Here is an 18,526-nt window from a genome sequence, read left to right on the forward strand (position 1 = left end):
TTAATAAGGCTAAATAAAACAGTTGCCTAGATTTTTTTAATGCAGCTGTATGTCAAAGGCAAAACTAATACTATATATTGAACAATTATCCTTTGAATAGTGTTTGAAAATTATTCTTTGATACAGATCTATTTCTAAAAGATCTGGACATTGAAATTTTTACCATGGGAGAAGCTTGTGTCTCCTGTTTGCTGGACTTTCCAAATCCCCTTTAAGTATTGAAAAATAGACCATGAATCAAAGTGATATCTAACTCTTGTTTTTCTGAGAGGTTCTTAAAATGAATTAGAGAGAGAAAGAGAGTGTGTGCATATATGTGTGTAAAACAGGAAGCATTTCCCCTCTGTGGAGACTACCCTGTCATCATTATATTTATCTTTTTTCTAGTAAAAATACTTTGATGCTTCCTAGAAGCTATAATATGAATGATAGAGCCGTCCTTCTGGGTTTAATTTTTACACATAAAATATTAAATAATTAGTTGAGCCTTTAATTTAATTAAAGTAGTTCATGCATAATGGACTCTACCCACACAATTTCACAACAAAAATGTAAATGGACAATCATATTGAGACATCCACCCCCTTATTTTTCATGCAAATAGTTTCATGCTGTGCATAAATGCAAACTTAGGCATACTTGCCAATTGAAAATTAGATGTCCGTCTTTCTCTTTGCATCCAGACCTGTTTGTCGATTTATGTGTTCATTTAGCAGTTCTTACATGAGCTTTTGATACATGCATTCCAAAAAAGTAGCCCTACAATTATATACAAGCTGAGGTTCTAACCAATTTTGGTAATTAAAAATCCAATGGAATTTTTTTATAAGAGCAAAAAAGTGCTGTCTTCCTTGATGTTCTGGCCAAATTCAAGTTAAGCTAATTTACATTCTGTTTGTATACATTTTCATTTCCATACTTACAAGTGTTGGTGCTGAATGGCTGCTATGTATCCCTCTTAGAAGTGGCTGCATTTCAATGGGCTGAGCTGGTTCCAGTCTGCAAAAGCACTTTGGGATCTTTGGGGTTATAGAAGCACAATAATGCCTGAATATTAAGGTTGGGGTAAATTTTTAATTTAAATTGTTTTTCAACATCTCAGGGTATGTCTACACAGCAAAAACTGTGCATTGGCTAGCCTAGCCAAGCTAACTTGAATCTAGCCAATGTGGATAGCAATGACTGCGAAGACAGCCCAGTGCAAGCTTCAACGTGGGTAGCCTTGTACAGACCCTGTGTACATACTTAGCCTGCCCTGTCCTCACTGCCATTGTTATCTCTGCTAGCTGGATTTAAGCTAACTTGGGTAGACTAGCCTGTGTGCAGTTTTAGCTGTGAAGACTTACCCTTACTTTTACATTAATAATATTGCATCTTCCCCAAAGTTACAACACATAATCTGTGAATAAAGACTGAGTTTTCAGGGGATTTGTAAATAAGTCTGTTACTTAGTCTGAGTTAAAATTAATTAGAAATCATACCTTTCTGAATTTTCTTTGGTTTCTCCCATTTTTTTCAGACCCCTTTTGCTAACAATGGTTAGCTAATTGTTCATCATATTTTCCATTTAATTCAAACTAATTGTAAAATAGTGATGAATGTACATTTGAAAAAATAGGTTGTAATGTAAAACTTACTCAGCCGTAATCCATTTTAGATGAAGATTCTATGAAATTATATTAATCTGTAATTCTTTCTTGGTGCTCTACTAACAATAATGATAAATTATTTGTTTTACTTGCATGGTTTTTGAGCTCATCTGAACCCTAACATGGAAACTAACTATGTGCATGTAGATCTGCATGACTCAGTATATACTAATACTGTACTAAGAGATGCACAATACATTTTATTTATCTACTGTACATATTTAAGATGTAATTATAAAATAAATAAATAACTTACTGGAAATAATATATCAGCCCTTATCATTTCCTTCTTCAGATAAACACACAGAAGGGGTAATCTTACTTGGAAGAATACACAAGGTTTGTTCTGCCCCATTTGCCATCCATCTCTTCTTCTGCTAGCTCATGTCACTGGCCCTGCGGAAGGGATGAGAATGAGGCTGGATAGGCTGGGAATCTGTATGAAATTCAGGGCCAAGTTTCATAATTCCTCAGCCAGACCCTATGAAGCTTAAATACCTCTGCACGGCTGTAGGACGCTCCACCTCAGTGTTGCATGACTGCTGTCTCCTAAATCATGCTGTCATTAGCTCCCCTGCTGCAGTGGCACACACCTATCCTCCTCTAGGGGGCTGGGGATTAGTGTCATAGTGGGAGAGTTAATGCTACAATTTCTTTCCCTTACCTGAGAAGCATATGGCATAGACTGTGCGTCAAAGTTCTGAGTACCCGCAAAGCTACAAATGCACAGTGTTCATACAGAAGGACTTCTGCAGGCTCTGGAGGAGAGCCCATGAGAAGTGAGCTGTAATACTCTCCTTAGAGTGGTTTGGGAAATTTTCTTTTCCTGTTTATGCTCCTTTGGTGCTCTCCAGGCTACAGAAGAGAAGAGGGTCATCTGGCTCATTGTTTTGAATGCAGTCTCCGAAATACTTAATTCTTTGCTTTTGTGGAATTGTGCCTCACCCTTAACGTTTAATTGACACTGTTCTTGTGTTACTACATTATTGCACCTCCATCACCTTGCTTGATTTTTAGCTCATTATAAAACATTTGCAATGTATTGATTTAATTAGCTTGACTACGTGCTGCAACCATTTTTGTTTTCTATTTCTTCTTGCTGTAGCTTCTCTATTTCATACTTTCACAACTTCCCACTATGAGAAGAATTCAATTCCATAATGATGTCATTGACTTTTGCAGTGTTCTCAAAATAAGAGTAAAACTGTCTGTGTAACTCACAGAATAACGTTAATTATGCATTATAATCCAGTTGTTTGTTTTTTAACTGAAGGTGTATCATATAGTTTCCTTTTGAAGGGTATCAAATATTGGAGTATTATTTTGACACCCTACTAAATAAGCATTTGCAGCATTATCTGTCTGAGAAATTAAAGCATCGAAAGATCTGTTACTTTAAACCATCATCTCATCCCATTGCTATTTTCAGGACTGTTACTACAAAGTTCCTTCCATGTAACAAGATGTCAGGTTGAGTGATGCTGGGCTCTTTTGTTGACTCACCAATTAGCAAGAGTTAGTATACTTGCAAAAAGCTGGTGAAGGAATGCTCCTGATTCATTGTGGGAGATGTGGCTTGTTAACTCCACTAGGATCTAAAAGAGATGGTTAATCTTCTGGTCAGAAAGAATTAGGTTGTTTGAGTTACCAGGAAAGCCAAACCTATAGAAGGCAGGAAGGAAGCTTAAGTTTATAAAATGTGTATAAACTTTATGTGGAGCAGTGTGGGCATGCCACCTGTTAACAAACTCACACAAGATTAGAAAGAACTCTCTGTAGCGTAACTGAGCTAAGTAGAGATGAGTTTGAATCAAGACCTCTAGATCCAAATTTTCTTTCATGTTGGGAAGTGATTGTGAGACACAGAACGCAAATATAGATCTGAATTTTACAAAGTACTCCTATTTGTATAAGGGGCCAAAAGATTGAATGTGAAAAAACTCTTAACTTGAGGGTGAGGGTTGGGTGGGTGCAATCAGAATCCAAACCTGTATCTGAATTTTATGGAAGGCCAATGTCTTATAAATGGCTAAACCAAAATCTCACATACAAATAGTACTGCTGATGTTCAGAAATTGGGTCCATGCTAACTATTATGAAGAGTATGGCTTTGCCCTCAGAGAGAGACAGAGTGCTTTTCATGTCAAGCCTACAAAACGAAGTGGACCACAGTTCACAGCAGAATGCCATAGTAAGGAGAACTATCTGGGAATGTCCCAAAATGAAAGACTGTGGTCTGATGTCAGAAATTAGGCACAATTGTTATTCATAGATTCATATAATAGATTTTTTTGAAGATCAGACGTGACAGTCTGATGTCTTACAGAAAGCAGACCATACAATTTCACCCAATGATTGCTACCGCAAGCCCGTAACATCTGTTTAAGCTGGAGCATGTCTTTTAGAAAGGCATCCAAGACTTGATTTAAAGACTTCAAGTGACAAAGAATCCACCACATGCTTTGGTAAACAATTCCAGTGATTAATTAGCCTCACTGTTAAAAATTTGCCCCTCACATTTGGAGTGTATGCTCCAAATTCTTATTATTGTGGCGTTAGCAAGACTTTTTTTTTGACTGAAATTAGACAAAGGCAAAAATCTATTGAGAATCCTTGTGATTGCTGCTAGTGAATATGTTTCATTACTCTGGATGCAAATAGAAATACTCATGTTAGACATGAAATGCAAAGACTTACTACCTGTATTAAGATGATAAAGCAGCTATTTGAGTAAACATTAAGCTAATATTATCATAGAATCAGAATCATAGGACTGGAAGGGACCTCGAGAGGTCATCTAGGCCAGTCCCATGCACTCAAGGCAGGACTAGGTATTATCTAGACCATCGACTCATATTTAGCTTGTGATCCACTATGACCCCCAGATCCCTTTCTGCAGTACTCCTTCCTAGGCAGTCATTTCCCATTTTGTATGTGTGCAACTGATTGTTGCTTCCTAAGTGGGGTACTTTGCATTTATCCTTATTGAATTTCATCCTATTTACTTCAGACCATTTCTCCAGTTTGCCAAGATCATTTTGAATTTTAATCCTATCCTCCAAAGCACTTGCAACCCCTCCCAGCTTGGTATCATGTGCACCAGAAAACCTCAATAAAAATTTCTCACATCCTAATACTTAGCTGACTGACTAAAGGAAGAGGATGCAGATCCAGATCTCATTTACAGTTCTGTAAATATGAGCAACTCTATTGACTTGCGTGAGTTACTGCAGGTTTAGGTTCCTATCTTGCCAATGCTAGCGTGCAGGCGGGCAGCTGTGCCTGTGGGGCACTTCACTGACTTCAGTGGGGTTCCAAACAAGGGGCAGCAGTCTGCCTGCCACTTGTCAGTGTTCAGGATTAGGACCTAAAATGCATGTAACTCAGATTAGAATCGGGTCTGATGTTTTTTTACTGCGGGATTATGGGTGCAGGGGTATTCATGTGTTTATCCTTCATTTGCAAAGCATTCACAAAGAAAGAAGACAACTTTTGTAAAGTTTTTTTTTTTTAAATTTTTTTTTAAACTTTTTCTGAAAACAAAGGCACAATAAAATATTAACATACTGCATTGTATATTACTTATTCAGGATCAGGTTATTATTCAAAGAACCGGCTAAAGATTCTAGCTTGCTGGCTAAGGAGCTCTGCTCCTTTGAGTATGTGAAAAAGGGTATGTGAATAAACTCTCAAACTGAATGTGGATGGAAGAAGCAAAGTAGCTCACCTGCATACTTCTGTGCTTCACCGTAGATAGAATCTGGCGGGGGCGGGGGGGACTGGCTCTCCTTTTTGTGATATGCAGAGTAGTAGATTCTGAAGAAAATTGTTTGGTGTGTCTGGACTGAATCCTCAGCTGGTATAAATCAGTGTATCTGAAGTCAATGGAACTAGGCTGATTTACACCAGCTGAGAATCTGGTCCAATGTGTCACTGTTCACTGTCCTTTTGAGTATATGAAAATGTCTCTTAAACCTATTGAACTAACCCTACACACTTGTTTGCACTGGAGACAGATCTAAAGGTATTCACAGGGGGAAAAATTTTTTTTTGTCAAGACCAAACTTTTTCACTATACGTTAAACAACCCAGAAGTGAATATAAAAGAAAAAACATCCTTCCCCATATCTCAAGTATTTAATTTTAACTAGGGCTGTCAAGTGATTACAAAAATTAATCTTGATTAATCACGCGATTAATTGCACTGTTAAACAATAATAGAATGCCATTTATTTAACTATTTTTGGATGTTTTCTACATTTTCAAATATATTGGTTTCGATTATAACACAGAATACAAAGTGTACAGTGCTCACTTTATATTTATTTTGTATTGCAAATACTTGCACTGTAAAAAACAAAAGAAATAGTATTTTTCAATTCACCTAATACAAGTACGGTAGTGCAATCTCTTTATCATGAAAAGAACAGGAGTACTTGTGGCACCTTAGAGACTACGAAAGCTTATGCTCAAATAAATTTTTTAGTCTCTAAGGTGCCACAAGTACTCCTGTTCTTTTTGCGGATACAGACTAACACGGCTGTTACTCTGAAATTTATCATGAAAGTTGAACTTACAAATGTAGATTTTTTTTGTTACATTCCTGCACTGAAAAATAAAACAACGTAAAACATTAAAGCCTACAAGTCCACTCAGTTCTACTTCTTGTTCAGCCAATCACTCAGACAAACAAGTTTGTTTACATTTGCAGGAGATAATGCTGCCCACTTCTTGTTCACAATGTCACCTGAAAGTGAGAACAGATGTTCTCGATGGCACTGTTGTAGCTGGTGTCGCAAGATACTTACATGGTAGTTGCGCTAAAGATTCATATGTCCCTTCATGCTTCAACCACCATTTCAGAGACATGCGTCCATGTTAATGACAGGTTTGGCACAATAACAATCCAAAGCAGTGCGGACCAATGCATGTTCATTTTCATCATGAGTCAGATGCCACCAACAGCAGGTTGATTTTCTTTTTTCGTGGTTTGGGTTCTGTAGTTTCCGCATCTGAGTGTTGCTCCTTTAAAACTTCTGAAAGCATACTCCACACCTCATCCCTCTCAGTTTTTGGAAGGCACTTCAGATACTTAAACCTTGGGTTGAGTGCTGTAGCTATCTTTAGAAATCTCACATTGGTACCTTCTTTGCGTTTTGTCAAATTTGCAGTGAAGGTGTTCTTAAAATGAACAACATGTGCTGAGTCATCATCTGAGACTACTATAACATGAAATCTATGGCAGAATGTACGGCGGGTAAAATAGAACCAGAGACATACAATTTCCCCCCAAGGAGTTCAGTCACAAATGTAATTAACTCATTATTTTTTTAACGAGCATCATCAGCATGGAAGCATGTCCTCTCGAATGGTGGCCAAAGCATGAAGGAGCATACAAATGTTTAGCATATCTGGTACGTAAATACCTTGCAATGACAGCCACAAAAGTCCCATGCGAACCCCTGTTCCCACTTTCTGGTGACATTGTAAATAAGAAGTGGGCAGCGTTATCTCCTGTACATGTAAATAAACTTGTTTGTCTTAGCGATTGGCTGAATGAGAAGTAGGACTGAGTGGACTTGTAGGCTCTAAAGTTTTGCATTGTTTTGTTTTTGAGTGCAGTTATGTAACAAAAAAGTCTACATTTATAAGTTATATTTTCACGATAAAGAGATTGAACTACAGTACTTGTATGAGGTGAATTGAAAAATACTGTTTCTTTTGTTTCATTTTTACAGTACAAATATTTGTAATCAAATATATAAAATGAGCAGTGTACACTTTGTATTCTGTGTTGTAATTGAAATCAATATATTTGAAAATGTAGAAAAACATCCAAAAATATTAAATACATTTCAATTGGTATTCTATTGTTTAACAGTGTCATTAAAACTGCAATTAATCGTGATTAATTTCTTTAATCGCAATTAATTTTTTTAGTTAATCACGTGAGTTAACTGCAATGAATGGACAGCCCTAATTTTAATATGTATATTTTTCAAATGTTTAGTGCAGAATATTGTTCTGAATAGAATAAGCCATTTGGCCTCCTCCATCTCTCAGATTCGTATAATTAAACTGCTCATTGTTGGCAAAGGATCAGACAAGCAAGCTGATTTGCTGTGAGACAGCAAAAATAAAATACTCTCTCTTCAGCTCTGGTATGCCAGTTGTGAATCTTCTGGTTTTATTATTGTGGTAGCTAAGTGGGACATGTTTACTTTACAACTTTTGAGACACAGAGAATACACACAGCTTTCTGAATGTCTGTGTCTCTGTCTGGAACCAAAGATGACCGAACATGGTTCTCAACACAGTGTGAGGCTTTATGCTGTTCTTGTCTGCATCTTTCAGCCTAAACAATTGGTTCATCATGACAAGTTAAGTGGGTGGGATGATCCATTCTTAAAATTTACCAACAGGTCAGAGGTCTTGTCCTTAATTTAGACACATAACAGCACATAACTCCCCATAATGCCATGAGCCTAGTGGCTTAAAAAAGCACCTTATCTGTTGAAGACAGAAAGTCCGGAAGAGAATTAACAGAGCGACAGATGATTGTCCGCTTGTGTTTGGCTCTAACCAACCCTTCCCGCTCCTGCTGTAAATCTATAATTTAAGATTGCTGTTTTGTTTTTCTCTAACTGTCCTGGAGTTTGAGGTAGGATGAAATATGTTTAAAGGATGTATTTTAAAAGGTAAGTTGATAAGTATCTGAAATCACATGAAAGAGAATCTCCCCATACATAATCATTTGTGCCTGTGTTTTACCCAATTTAGACCTTTGTGCTGCCATTTATGCATGTTTCCCTACAAACGCAATAACAATTCACCGCTACCAAACACTGTAGTCAGAATTCTTATCCATGCCGACTGGATGGAACACAACTCCAATTCTGGCTAGCTGGACTTGGTTGATAATAAAATTCTTTATTGGCTTCAAGGTGTTGCTCTTGATCTGTAAAACCCTTTGTAACATTGGTCCGATTTTGCTCTTCTTTTCTTGTCACCCCTTTCACCACTCATCAATGGGGTCATCTGCTGGTCTATTGATCTCCTTACCTTCTGGTGGCTGGCACCTGCATTGAGTATTTAATGTCTTCTGTTTGCTTAGGGATGCTGCTTTTCTCTTGTTCTTAAAATAAGAAATGAAGGCTCACTTGTTTTGTCTTGGTTTCTTTCATTAGTTTGTTACCACAGATTGTATACATGATTTATTGTGCTTCTTTTTTAAAGCGCTGTAAGACATTATTAAGATGGTTAGAAGTGATATATAATTATATGTGCACAGTGTCTGAACAAGGTTTTTATATATCAGAATGAGAAGTTATCAAAAAAAAAATCTCTAAAAGTGTGTCAAGAGAAAACTAGAAATCTGAGTAACAAAACCACTGAATAATTCTTCACTTATGCATACAGGGAAGAAGGAAAATTTCCCCGCTACTTTTCCAGACTAGTGCCTGGAAAATGCAATAATTTATAATAAATTAATTGGTATAGCACCTCTCGCTTAAAGCACCATACAAACTAAATGAAAACCATATATTGCAATGGCTTCACCCACCACTGAAATGCAGCAACTGTTTTACTGTGCATAGCGCAGCTATCCATTAGTTTAGGACAGGTAGTGAAGAAGAATATTGTACTCAATTGAAACCACAGAGGAGATATAGGTAGGTAGATTATAATTACTCAAGTTGGAGATTGTCCACGTCATGATAGCTGGCATCCAACAAGTGTGTTGTGATCTTTAATGAGTACAAATGGTCAGGATCTTGTTTTGTATTTCAAAACAAGGGGGGAGGGATAGCTCAGTGGTTTGAGCATTGGCCTACTAAACCCAGGGTTGTGAGTTCAATCCTTGAGGGGGCCATTTAGGGATCTGGGGCAAAATCAGTACTTGGTCCTGCCAGTGAAGGCAGGGGGCTGGACTCGATGACCTTTCAAGGTCTCTTCCAGTTCTAGGAGATGGGATGGGATGTACAACTGCAGAAGCAAAGTGCCCCCTAATATCACACTGGGGCATTGGTTCAGTACTAACTCAAAGGGAAGTGCGACTCCATTTCCTTCAGCACGTAGGTGTTCCATACCATCCTATCAAAGCATTGGTGTAGCGTGACCTTGTTCAGCTGGTAGACAGGACCACAACTCAAAGTGGTATGGCTGCAGGCCTTTGTGTTGCATTAAGCTTTATTTATGAGATTCAAATAAAGTGATTTTAATTTTTCAGTCCCCAGATTATTTTATTTCCAACTCAGTGAACATATCTGGCTGAGTATGCACTGAAACTCTTTGTGTCAAGGAACGCTTGTGTCCTATTTTATGCTCACTGGTGCCCCTCACTCCTTAGCAGGGGGCTCTCCTCTGGGCCCTGAAGGTCATTCTCCCCAGATTTTGGGAAGAGCAGCTGCAGGATCATGTCCAGGGCAACATGCCACTGCAAGGCCAAGAGGAGTAGGGTCCATCTGACTGCACCGCTAGCACCCAGGCTGGGAGGAGCAAGACCCGGCTAGTAATGGCTCTAGCCCGGGAATCGTGGGGAGGCAGGGAGTGCGGGTAGCTAGTTCACCATTGGATTGGAGGTGACATGTGTCCTGTTTTTTCATGTTTGTGATCTGGTTGTTATCTTGCACTAACCACCCAGCTAGAAGGCCAGCTCTTCTTCGGAGATTAGGAGAAGAAGGATAAATTAAGAAAATGATGTTTGTTCATGCTTAAAAATGTTTTTAAAACACAATACATTTCACCCCCTTTTCATGCTTTCAGATGGTATCTAAATGCCAACTGCATAGCGATCTATATTCATGTAGAAATAGTCTCTTCACCTAGAAGTTTCTCTCTCTTAAACAGCTAGAATTTTAGTTTTTACAGATAATATTTTAGAAAAGAAAAGCAGCTGTAAATCGAAAAGGTCTGATACCCTTAGGTTCTACAGAAGCGGTTCCCCTCCAGAACTCCACAGAGATACTGGCCTGAACTAAGTAAATAGTCAGAATCTGAGAAAATAGATGACTGTGAATGCTAAATGCTGTCTATTTTTATAGAGAATAACAGAAGTGCCATATAGAGATCAGTGAGAGAGTAGTTTCCTTTCTTTAAAATTACATCAGTGTGCAAAATGTGAAAAGAGCACAATTAGAACAGGTATATGAAGTGAAGTTGATTCATCCATTGCCATCATTGATTGGATGTGATCAGAATGAGTTCTCAGTGTAAACTACTCATATAGATGGTTTAATTTTCTAAAGTGCTTGGATAGCACTATGGTGTGTTGGATTAAAGCACACATAGAAAACACCTACGTGGATAGATCCACAGATTCTTGATTAGACAATATCTAGCACTCATAAATTTCTGTAGGTTGAATAGATTTCTCCTCCAACAATGACTGTTAAACCTCAACCATAATCTACAGCATTAGGTTCAAGAAACCTAAAATACACAAATTACATTTCCTCTTCAAATTTCTCTGGCTAAAACTAAATTTTCTTTAGTGAGTGCTATAGCGTAACATCTTGTTTAGTACCCATTAACTGCTGTGCAGAGAGAATACAAAACTCTTTACAAATGTAGAGAGACCGCAATGGTTATCTGATACGACTTGGTAGCAGAAATATTGTGCTCCAATTTATGAAGCAAGAAAATTAAATAAAATTATACAAGTAATGACCCCATCAAAGAACAGCTTTTAATTATAGCTGTCAATTTCTCTTTCCTGAAAATAAACATTTTGGGTGAAATCCTGGTCAAATTCATTGACTTCAGTGGGGCCAGCATTTCAGTCTTTGTCTTCTCACATATTTAGAGCTTAATTCTGCCTTGTTCTGCACCACTCTACGAAGGGAGAAAGAAGAAAGTGAATCTCTTTCCTCCTGTGAAAACAGTAGGGTAAGATATTGAGAGAGCCCATTTGTTTGCATGCCAAGTTCCCAAAGCAGGCATGAACTATTTTTCACTGATGTATCTTGCTCTCCACAAGTTAGCTGGTACATATGCTGCTATCAGTAGTGTTGGCCAGGAGGTAAGTGCACACATTGTTCCGATCAGAGGAGGGCAAAGTGTCCTCTGTACTTCTGAGAGTAAGAATCCTGCTGGTCATCTGAGGACTCTATGTTGCATGACGGACCAGACACTGTAAAGATTTCTCGTTACTGTGTCACCCAGGGCAAGTTTTTGCCCTTTATCATTTATGGTTCAGATTGCACATTACTTTGGAAATGAAAATTATCTGAACACCTTTTGGTCCGATTCTCCTCATGCTTAACAGCAGAATCCCACAGCTCCAATGAACTCCACTGCAGTTCATCCTGCTACTGATTTACCCTGATGTGTGTTTCACCATCAGACCATTATCCCTAAACGATCACATTTTCTGACCTAAGTATTATGTGTAACTTGGGGGCAAAGAAAAACATAAATCTCTGAATTTGCATCAGAGTCTATGTAAAGAATGTGCTTGATATAGTATCTCATAGACAGCATTTCAGTCACATAGTTCAAAACTTGTTTTAATAACTGTTAGTGTATTTTACTGATTTATCCCACTGTGGCTTTGGGGAAAGAGTAGTGAAGAGAAAACAATTTAGGTAGGATTGGAGATTTTTGAATGACAGGGAATTTTAAACTCTGGCTGAGCAAAGCAAGGTCTAACACTCAATGGCATTTCTTTGTTGATCTGTAACATAGTAACTCTGGAAAACTGCATCCCATAAATTCCAAAAGTTCAAGGAATGTTCTAGGCACAACTCTACCAATTTTGCTTTAAATCAGAGCCCTGTGAAACCCGGCCTCACAGGAAAACCAGGACCACTAGACTACCTAGTGCTGCAGGCAAAGGAATCTTTGTTGCTGCCTGGTGCTGCCTAGATATATTGGAGGCAGCAGTTTAACTTGCTATGTGAGGAGATTGTCTGTAGCCTGGAGTCTAAGAGAAATATGCGAGTGTTATAGGAAGGGCTTGTGGGGTGAACAGGAACTTGGGGGGAGAGTATAGTGGAGGTGGGGTTAAGGGGGGGGTCTAGGAAGGAGAGAGCGTTAGAGTAGAGTGAAGAGAAACAGGGGCCCAGAGGAGGAAGTGGAGGTGAAGACAGGGACTTGAAGAGGACTAGGGGGCAAATGGTGTGGGTGGAGAAAGCAGGGACCTAGAGGCGAGGAAGTGAGTGAGTAGGGGGCAAAGCAGGGACCCGCAAAGGAATGGGGTGTGGGAAGTGGTGGTTATGAAGCAGGGCCCAGAAGGGGGGAATGGGTGGGTGGATGTGGAAGCAGGGACCAGGAGTGGAGATGGGGAGGGGAGAGTGAGGATCTAGGGATGGGCAGAAGCAGGGCTCTGGAGGATGGGGGCAGGGACCCAGAGGAGGGATATGGAGAAGGGGGGGAAATAGGGACCTGGTTGGGGGGGGGAATAGTGATGGGAATGGGGAGCACACAGAGACCTTGTTGTAGGGGGAAGCAGTGTGGGGAACGATGGGAGGGAGGGAGGGAACCGGGGTGGGTGGACATAGAGCCCCTGTCATGAGGGGGAGGCTGCTGTGGGGAACTGCAGGGAATCCCTGGAATAGAAGGGGTTGGGTGGGTGGCAAACAGGGAGCGTGTGTGGAGGAGAATGGAGGGATGCAAGGAGCTCCTGATGTGTGCACCGAGCTTGGCCTACATGAGCTAGGATGTATGAGACTCCCTAGTGGTACTGGATACCCAAATAACTGATACTCAGCTTTTTTTGTGGGGTTGGTAAGAAGAAGCTGTACCTCTTAAGTTATGCAATTACTTATAAAATTTTTTAAAAACTACCCTTCAATACTATATGAAGATCTTTCTTGTTTTTTACACTAATGGAGAAAAAGGCAATTAGTGCTGAGCAAAATTCTCGTTGTCAGTCTTGCTTTTGAATCAGCATGTGGTTAGAGCAAGACATTCAAATTTTTTCTCTCTTTTCATAAAACTCTGAGTGTTTATGTGTTGAATTTGATCACTGGTAAATCTTGATAATTTTTCCAGGGAATGCAGTTTTCCATGGTAAAATGTCACCCTGGAGAAATTGTAAATGTTCGTATAGTTGTCTCAGGTATCTGGTTCTCATTGTGAAAAACTGAAAAAATATATATTTTAATTTGATCTTATTTTGTATCTGTGAGTACAAATTGTAATTTAGTCATGCAATCATTAGTAATCTTGACTCTTCCCTGGGTGAATGACTTAGAGCTTAAAGCTTGATGTCCATAGGAGTTTTGCCAGAATGAGGATGGCAAGATCAGCTCTCTAGAAATATCCTGATCCTTTACTCACTTGAGAAATCCTATTAATTTAGGCCCCAATTCAGGAAAACAATGAAACACAAACTTAGTCACACTCAGACACACTGAGATAAAAGGATTGATTATGCAATAGTACCAGTTACTAGTGCGGTATCAGACAGTCAGCTTCTTTTTGTGGACAATGCAATTTGAGGACAAAAAAGAATCTCCAGATGATCTGTGTGTTCTAAAAAAAGAGATGATTCTTTCTGACATTACTATGACTCATTCCTGCTTAACTTTTTGATTTGGTAGAGATTAATGTATTTGTAGATTTTGATTAATAAAACCTGACATGCAAAATTCCATGATGTATATAATGTTGTTGTAGCCATATTGGTCTCAGGATATTAGAGACACAAGTGGTGAGGTAATATCTTTTCTTCGACCAACTTCTTTTGGTGAGAGAGACAAACGATCAAGCTTACACAGAACTCTTCTTTAGGTCTGGGAAATGCACTCAGAATGTCACAGCTAAATACAAGGTGGAACAGATTGTTTAGCATAAGTAAACACATTTCAAGGGATCATTTAAGGTGAAGTAGCCCTTTTAACACCTCTTCTGTCATGAGGAGGGGGACAAATAAAAACTGGGGGTTAGTGGGTTATAGACCGTTATAATATGATTCTATAATTATTGAAAATACTACCTTCAGGCCTCAAGAGATCTGGCAGCTTTGTAGCCATGGGCAAATAGTAATGATTAATCAGCAGGTCTCTTGGTCATCAGACACAGTCCTGGTGATAGTCCCTAAACATCATAACCTGTCTGCTTAGCTGGATACTTCTTTTTTGGAGAGGCTTCCTTGGTGCATGATAAAGCATCATTCTTCTCTTTCCAATATAAGGGAATTTCTCTAGTATCAAGGCACTGTCTTTTTTTGCCCTGCCCAGTTTTGAAATGAGCCTTCTTTGTCTCTGTCCTTATATACAATAGGATTATCACGTGCTTTAAATTATTGCTTTGCTGGATAGGCGTTGTCTTGGACAACAGAGCTTGCTATGCCTTGTATTCCTCTTGTGAGGCTATGGGTTAAAATAACAAAGATGAGCTGTGAATCTTACCTGACCTTTTAGCTTCTTAGTTAATCAGGCTCTGCTTAGCACAGGCAGCCTTCAGCCTTGGGTAGGGAAGAGAGCCTGCATGCTTGCAGCTCTGACTTCTGACTCACTGCTTGAGTCTCTCCCAGTGTCTCTCCCTTTCCAGTTTCAGAGCTGCTTTTCAACCAAACCAAATCCCTTTGTATCAGCTTTCCCACCTCAAGAATCCCCCTCCCGTATCCCAAGCAGAGGGTGTCTGCCAGCTGGGCTGGAGATGGTACTTTACAGTCCCTATCACTTTTATGGTTGGTGAAGTATTGGGTGGTTGAATTAATTCAGATAAATTGTCTCTTTTCCTGATCTCCTGGATGGAGAGCTCTGGGCAGAGTTAACCCTTTGACTCCATGTAGCCCACAATACAAAAGTAGGTGGGTAAACTGAGTCACATAATCGTATCCCCTACCCTGATTAAACTGCTACTGGCTTCCTTTCTCCACTGGCCTATCTTAATAACCCTGATACCAGCTTGCTTGTAGGTTACTCTCCCTGCACATCACTGAGTTTTTGTTTTTTTTAACTCCCACCAGTGTTAGTCACTCAGCTCTAGTTCAGATACCAAATTCAGTCAGTCCTAACTCCAGGTCCGGTGCCTTTTTAATAAGAACTTGCTCTGGTTCTCTGTTGCTGTTGGCTTCCTGGCTAGAGATGGAATATTGTGTACAAGATTAGGATCCATTGAAGTTGTATTGTTTTGGATGTAAATTAGGATTTGTTTCCTTACTCTAATTCCTTTCTAAATGACACTCCACTGCTACGAATATTTTAGGGTTATTTGCCATTGATCTTCACTTTGGGTCCCAAAACAGTTACAGAGAAGACGCCATATTAACCTTGAACAGAGGTATCCAGAGCTGCTGTGCTCAAAGGGGTTCATTCTGGGACGTTGCGGGGAGGCAGTGTTTTTATTGCCCCAGTCCCACAAAGCAAGGGATGCTTTAAGTACCATGGGGAGCTCCACATGATCTTCAATGAAGGAAGCTGCAGAGAGAGACTGCATCAACTCAGTGTATGCCCTACCTAGTCTGATCTAGCCAAGCTACCTCCCTTGCCAATACCACCTACAATTTGGACAACACTATTTTACATCTGATACTCGGAAGACACAAGCTCAAGAGGTGGGGAGGTTATGGCAAAAATGATGGTTAGGGCAGTCTGATTTTAGTCTTTCACCAATGTTCTAGGTCCTATCTTTCCTACTTTGAGACATTGCAGGCAGTAATACGCAGATGAAGTTGAGGAAAAGATACTTTCAGAAGCATGAAGTGAAAAACAGAGGCTTTTATCAAGGGTGAAAATAATGGCATCTTTGCTATACTGTTGTAATCTAAAGACAAAAGAAGGCATCAGCGTGGAATTGAGCCAACTGGTGTACTACCAGTTGTAGTTCTTTCAGTAAATAAGTGCTGAATGAGCTTTAAATAGAACAGCCTTATTCTCAGCATGATATTTTTTAAAAGCTTAGAAAAATGAAAAGCTTTAGATTCTGCTTTTGAAAATAGCTTTGCAATTATTTTGTGCTTCATGGATCATTGTAAATTGCTTTTTAAATTAAACACAGAAAAATCTGTCTTTAAATATCTAAAATTGCATTGGGGTAGCTATGTCAGAGGACATACATAGAAAGCAGACAATAAATGAACAGATGTGGAAAAAAATCAAATGCAGCACCCAAATTTATGCACATTTCTAACATTGTTAGAAAATACAGCTCTTATCTGCAATGAGTAACCATGGCTACCATGTGATTATTATTTTCAATACAGAATTATATACAAGTACAAGAGAGTGGTCCTGTCTCAGCTCATACCATATGTATTTGGCTGATAAGGATTGTAGTCAGTGAACATGATTATCAGTATGGCACATTTGCCTTTTTAAAATAGGTTCAGATTTACATCTTCATGCCTCTGTTACTGTTATAGAGGGGAAATGTTACTGTATTTACTTAAATACTGTTAAATGAGTCATGGCTGTCTCCTTTTGTGTGTGCATGTAAATGTGTGCATGCACTCTCTTGCGTCTCATGAGTTGGTACTAACCTAGTTGTTCCCATTTGGCATACTCAACAAAAAACACAAACTTTTGAAAATAAGAATATTATTTTAAAATGACTATAATAGTTGATAGCTGCATTTTGATAGTCAAATATTTATTCCATGAAGTTTTATTCTTAAATCCAAAAATTGAAGTGTTTGTTTATTCCTTCATTTGGATTTGATTCTTCTTCCACTAAAGTTGGTGGACGTTTCCCCCTTGACTTTAATGGGAGCAGGTTATAGACCATGAATTCCTAGCCACTGAAGTATGGGTTTTATAGTTCTCCTGTTGGTTAATAACATATATTGATTTCTGTAATCAGGCATATGGAAAGTTGAAAAATGCAGAGGTTCTGAGAAATTAAGAAATTGAATTATGTCTTTTGAATTAAAAACAGTAAATGAAATAAAATAAATAGTTTCGGAGATTAAAAGTCTTTTTTTTTTTTTTTTTTTTTTTAAGAAACAACTAACCTTTCAAGTTTGGGTGACTTTATGTAAACTGGGTAATTTTATGGAGATGATAAATTAGTGTATGTGCATCGTCATTTGTATCTAAAATGCGTACATGTTCCATCATGTTGTTAGTGTCCACACAAATTTTAAATAAAAATCTGTGTGGTTCCAGCAGCTCCTCATTGCTTGCAGTGGGGCAGTTCCTTTTATGGTTTTTTTTTGGGTGGGGACGGGGGTGGATGGACATGTTGATGGGGATGTCTGGAGCTCTGGCAGTACCGTTGTTGTCAGTGCAAAGCCTTAATGGCCGATTCAAAGCCTTCCATTTGCAAGCTGGCTGACAACCAACAATAACATTTTGAGCAAATGGACTTCTAATGACCACTGGCACATTAGCAGCAGCAAACAGAGTAGCTATAATGACTGTTACATTGAGAGAATGGTTAAAACTGAGGTTTGCAGGGTTTAAGCCTAACTTGAAAACTGGGGTTGGAGTGAGAATGGAAATCATGTATGTTTGTAGTTTAATGAATGCAGTCCCCAGTTACAAATGATCACGTTTATATGAATATTACTTTTACCTGATTATGAAATTATCTGAATTTATCATCACTAACCTTTCCATTTATATTCGTTGTATGTGTTCCTTGTAACAATAATAAGTAAAGTACTTTCAGAGAGATGCATAGCTTTTAAGTCACTTGTGTCTTTTAAAAATCTTTTACAATTGCTGTTTGCAGATAATATTCAACTAATGATATATGCTATGTTTTCAATGAACAAATGCCCTGGTAACATTAGTAAGGCAAAAAATAAAATTGTGGAGCTTGTAATGGAACCACTGAATGTCAGAGTATAGAAAGTGTGGGAATTGATTTAATAAGTTCATCTGAACATTTGATGGCTAATTTGGTAATTAAGTGTCCACCACAACTAGATTTTTCTATCTATATATCTATTCAGTATTTTTTAGTGTGCAGTCAGCTCATCCCAA

At 38.6% G+C, this 18,526-nt stretch overlaps 1 protein-coding gene across 1 annotated transcript in view; it reads left to right on the forward strand.

Moving 5' to 3' along the window:
- ANK3 (ankyrin 3) overlaps window positions 1-18,526 on the forward strand; it is a 387,324-nt gene that overhangs the window by 1,800 nt on the left and 366,998 nt on the right. Inside the window, exon 2 of the mRNA XM_026651166.2 lies at window positions 1,945-1,988. Coding sequence (XP_026506951.1) covers window positions 1,945-1,988 — 44 coding nt within the window. The remainder of the gene's footprint in view (window positions 1-1,944; window positions 1,989-18,526) is intronic.

The sequence above is a fragment of the Terrapene carolina genome, unplaced genomic scaffold (assembly GCF_002925995.2).
Source record: "Terrapene carolina triunguis isolate 2854851 unplaced genomic scaffold, T_m_triunguis-2.0 Scaffold95, whole genome shotgun sequence".
Classification (NCBI taxonomy): domain Eukaryota; kingdom Metazoa; phylum Chordata; order Testudines; family Emydidae; genus Terrapene; species Terrapene triunguis.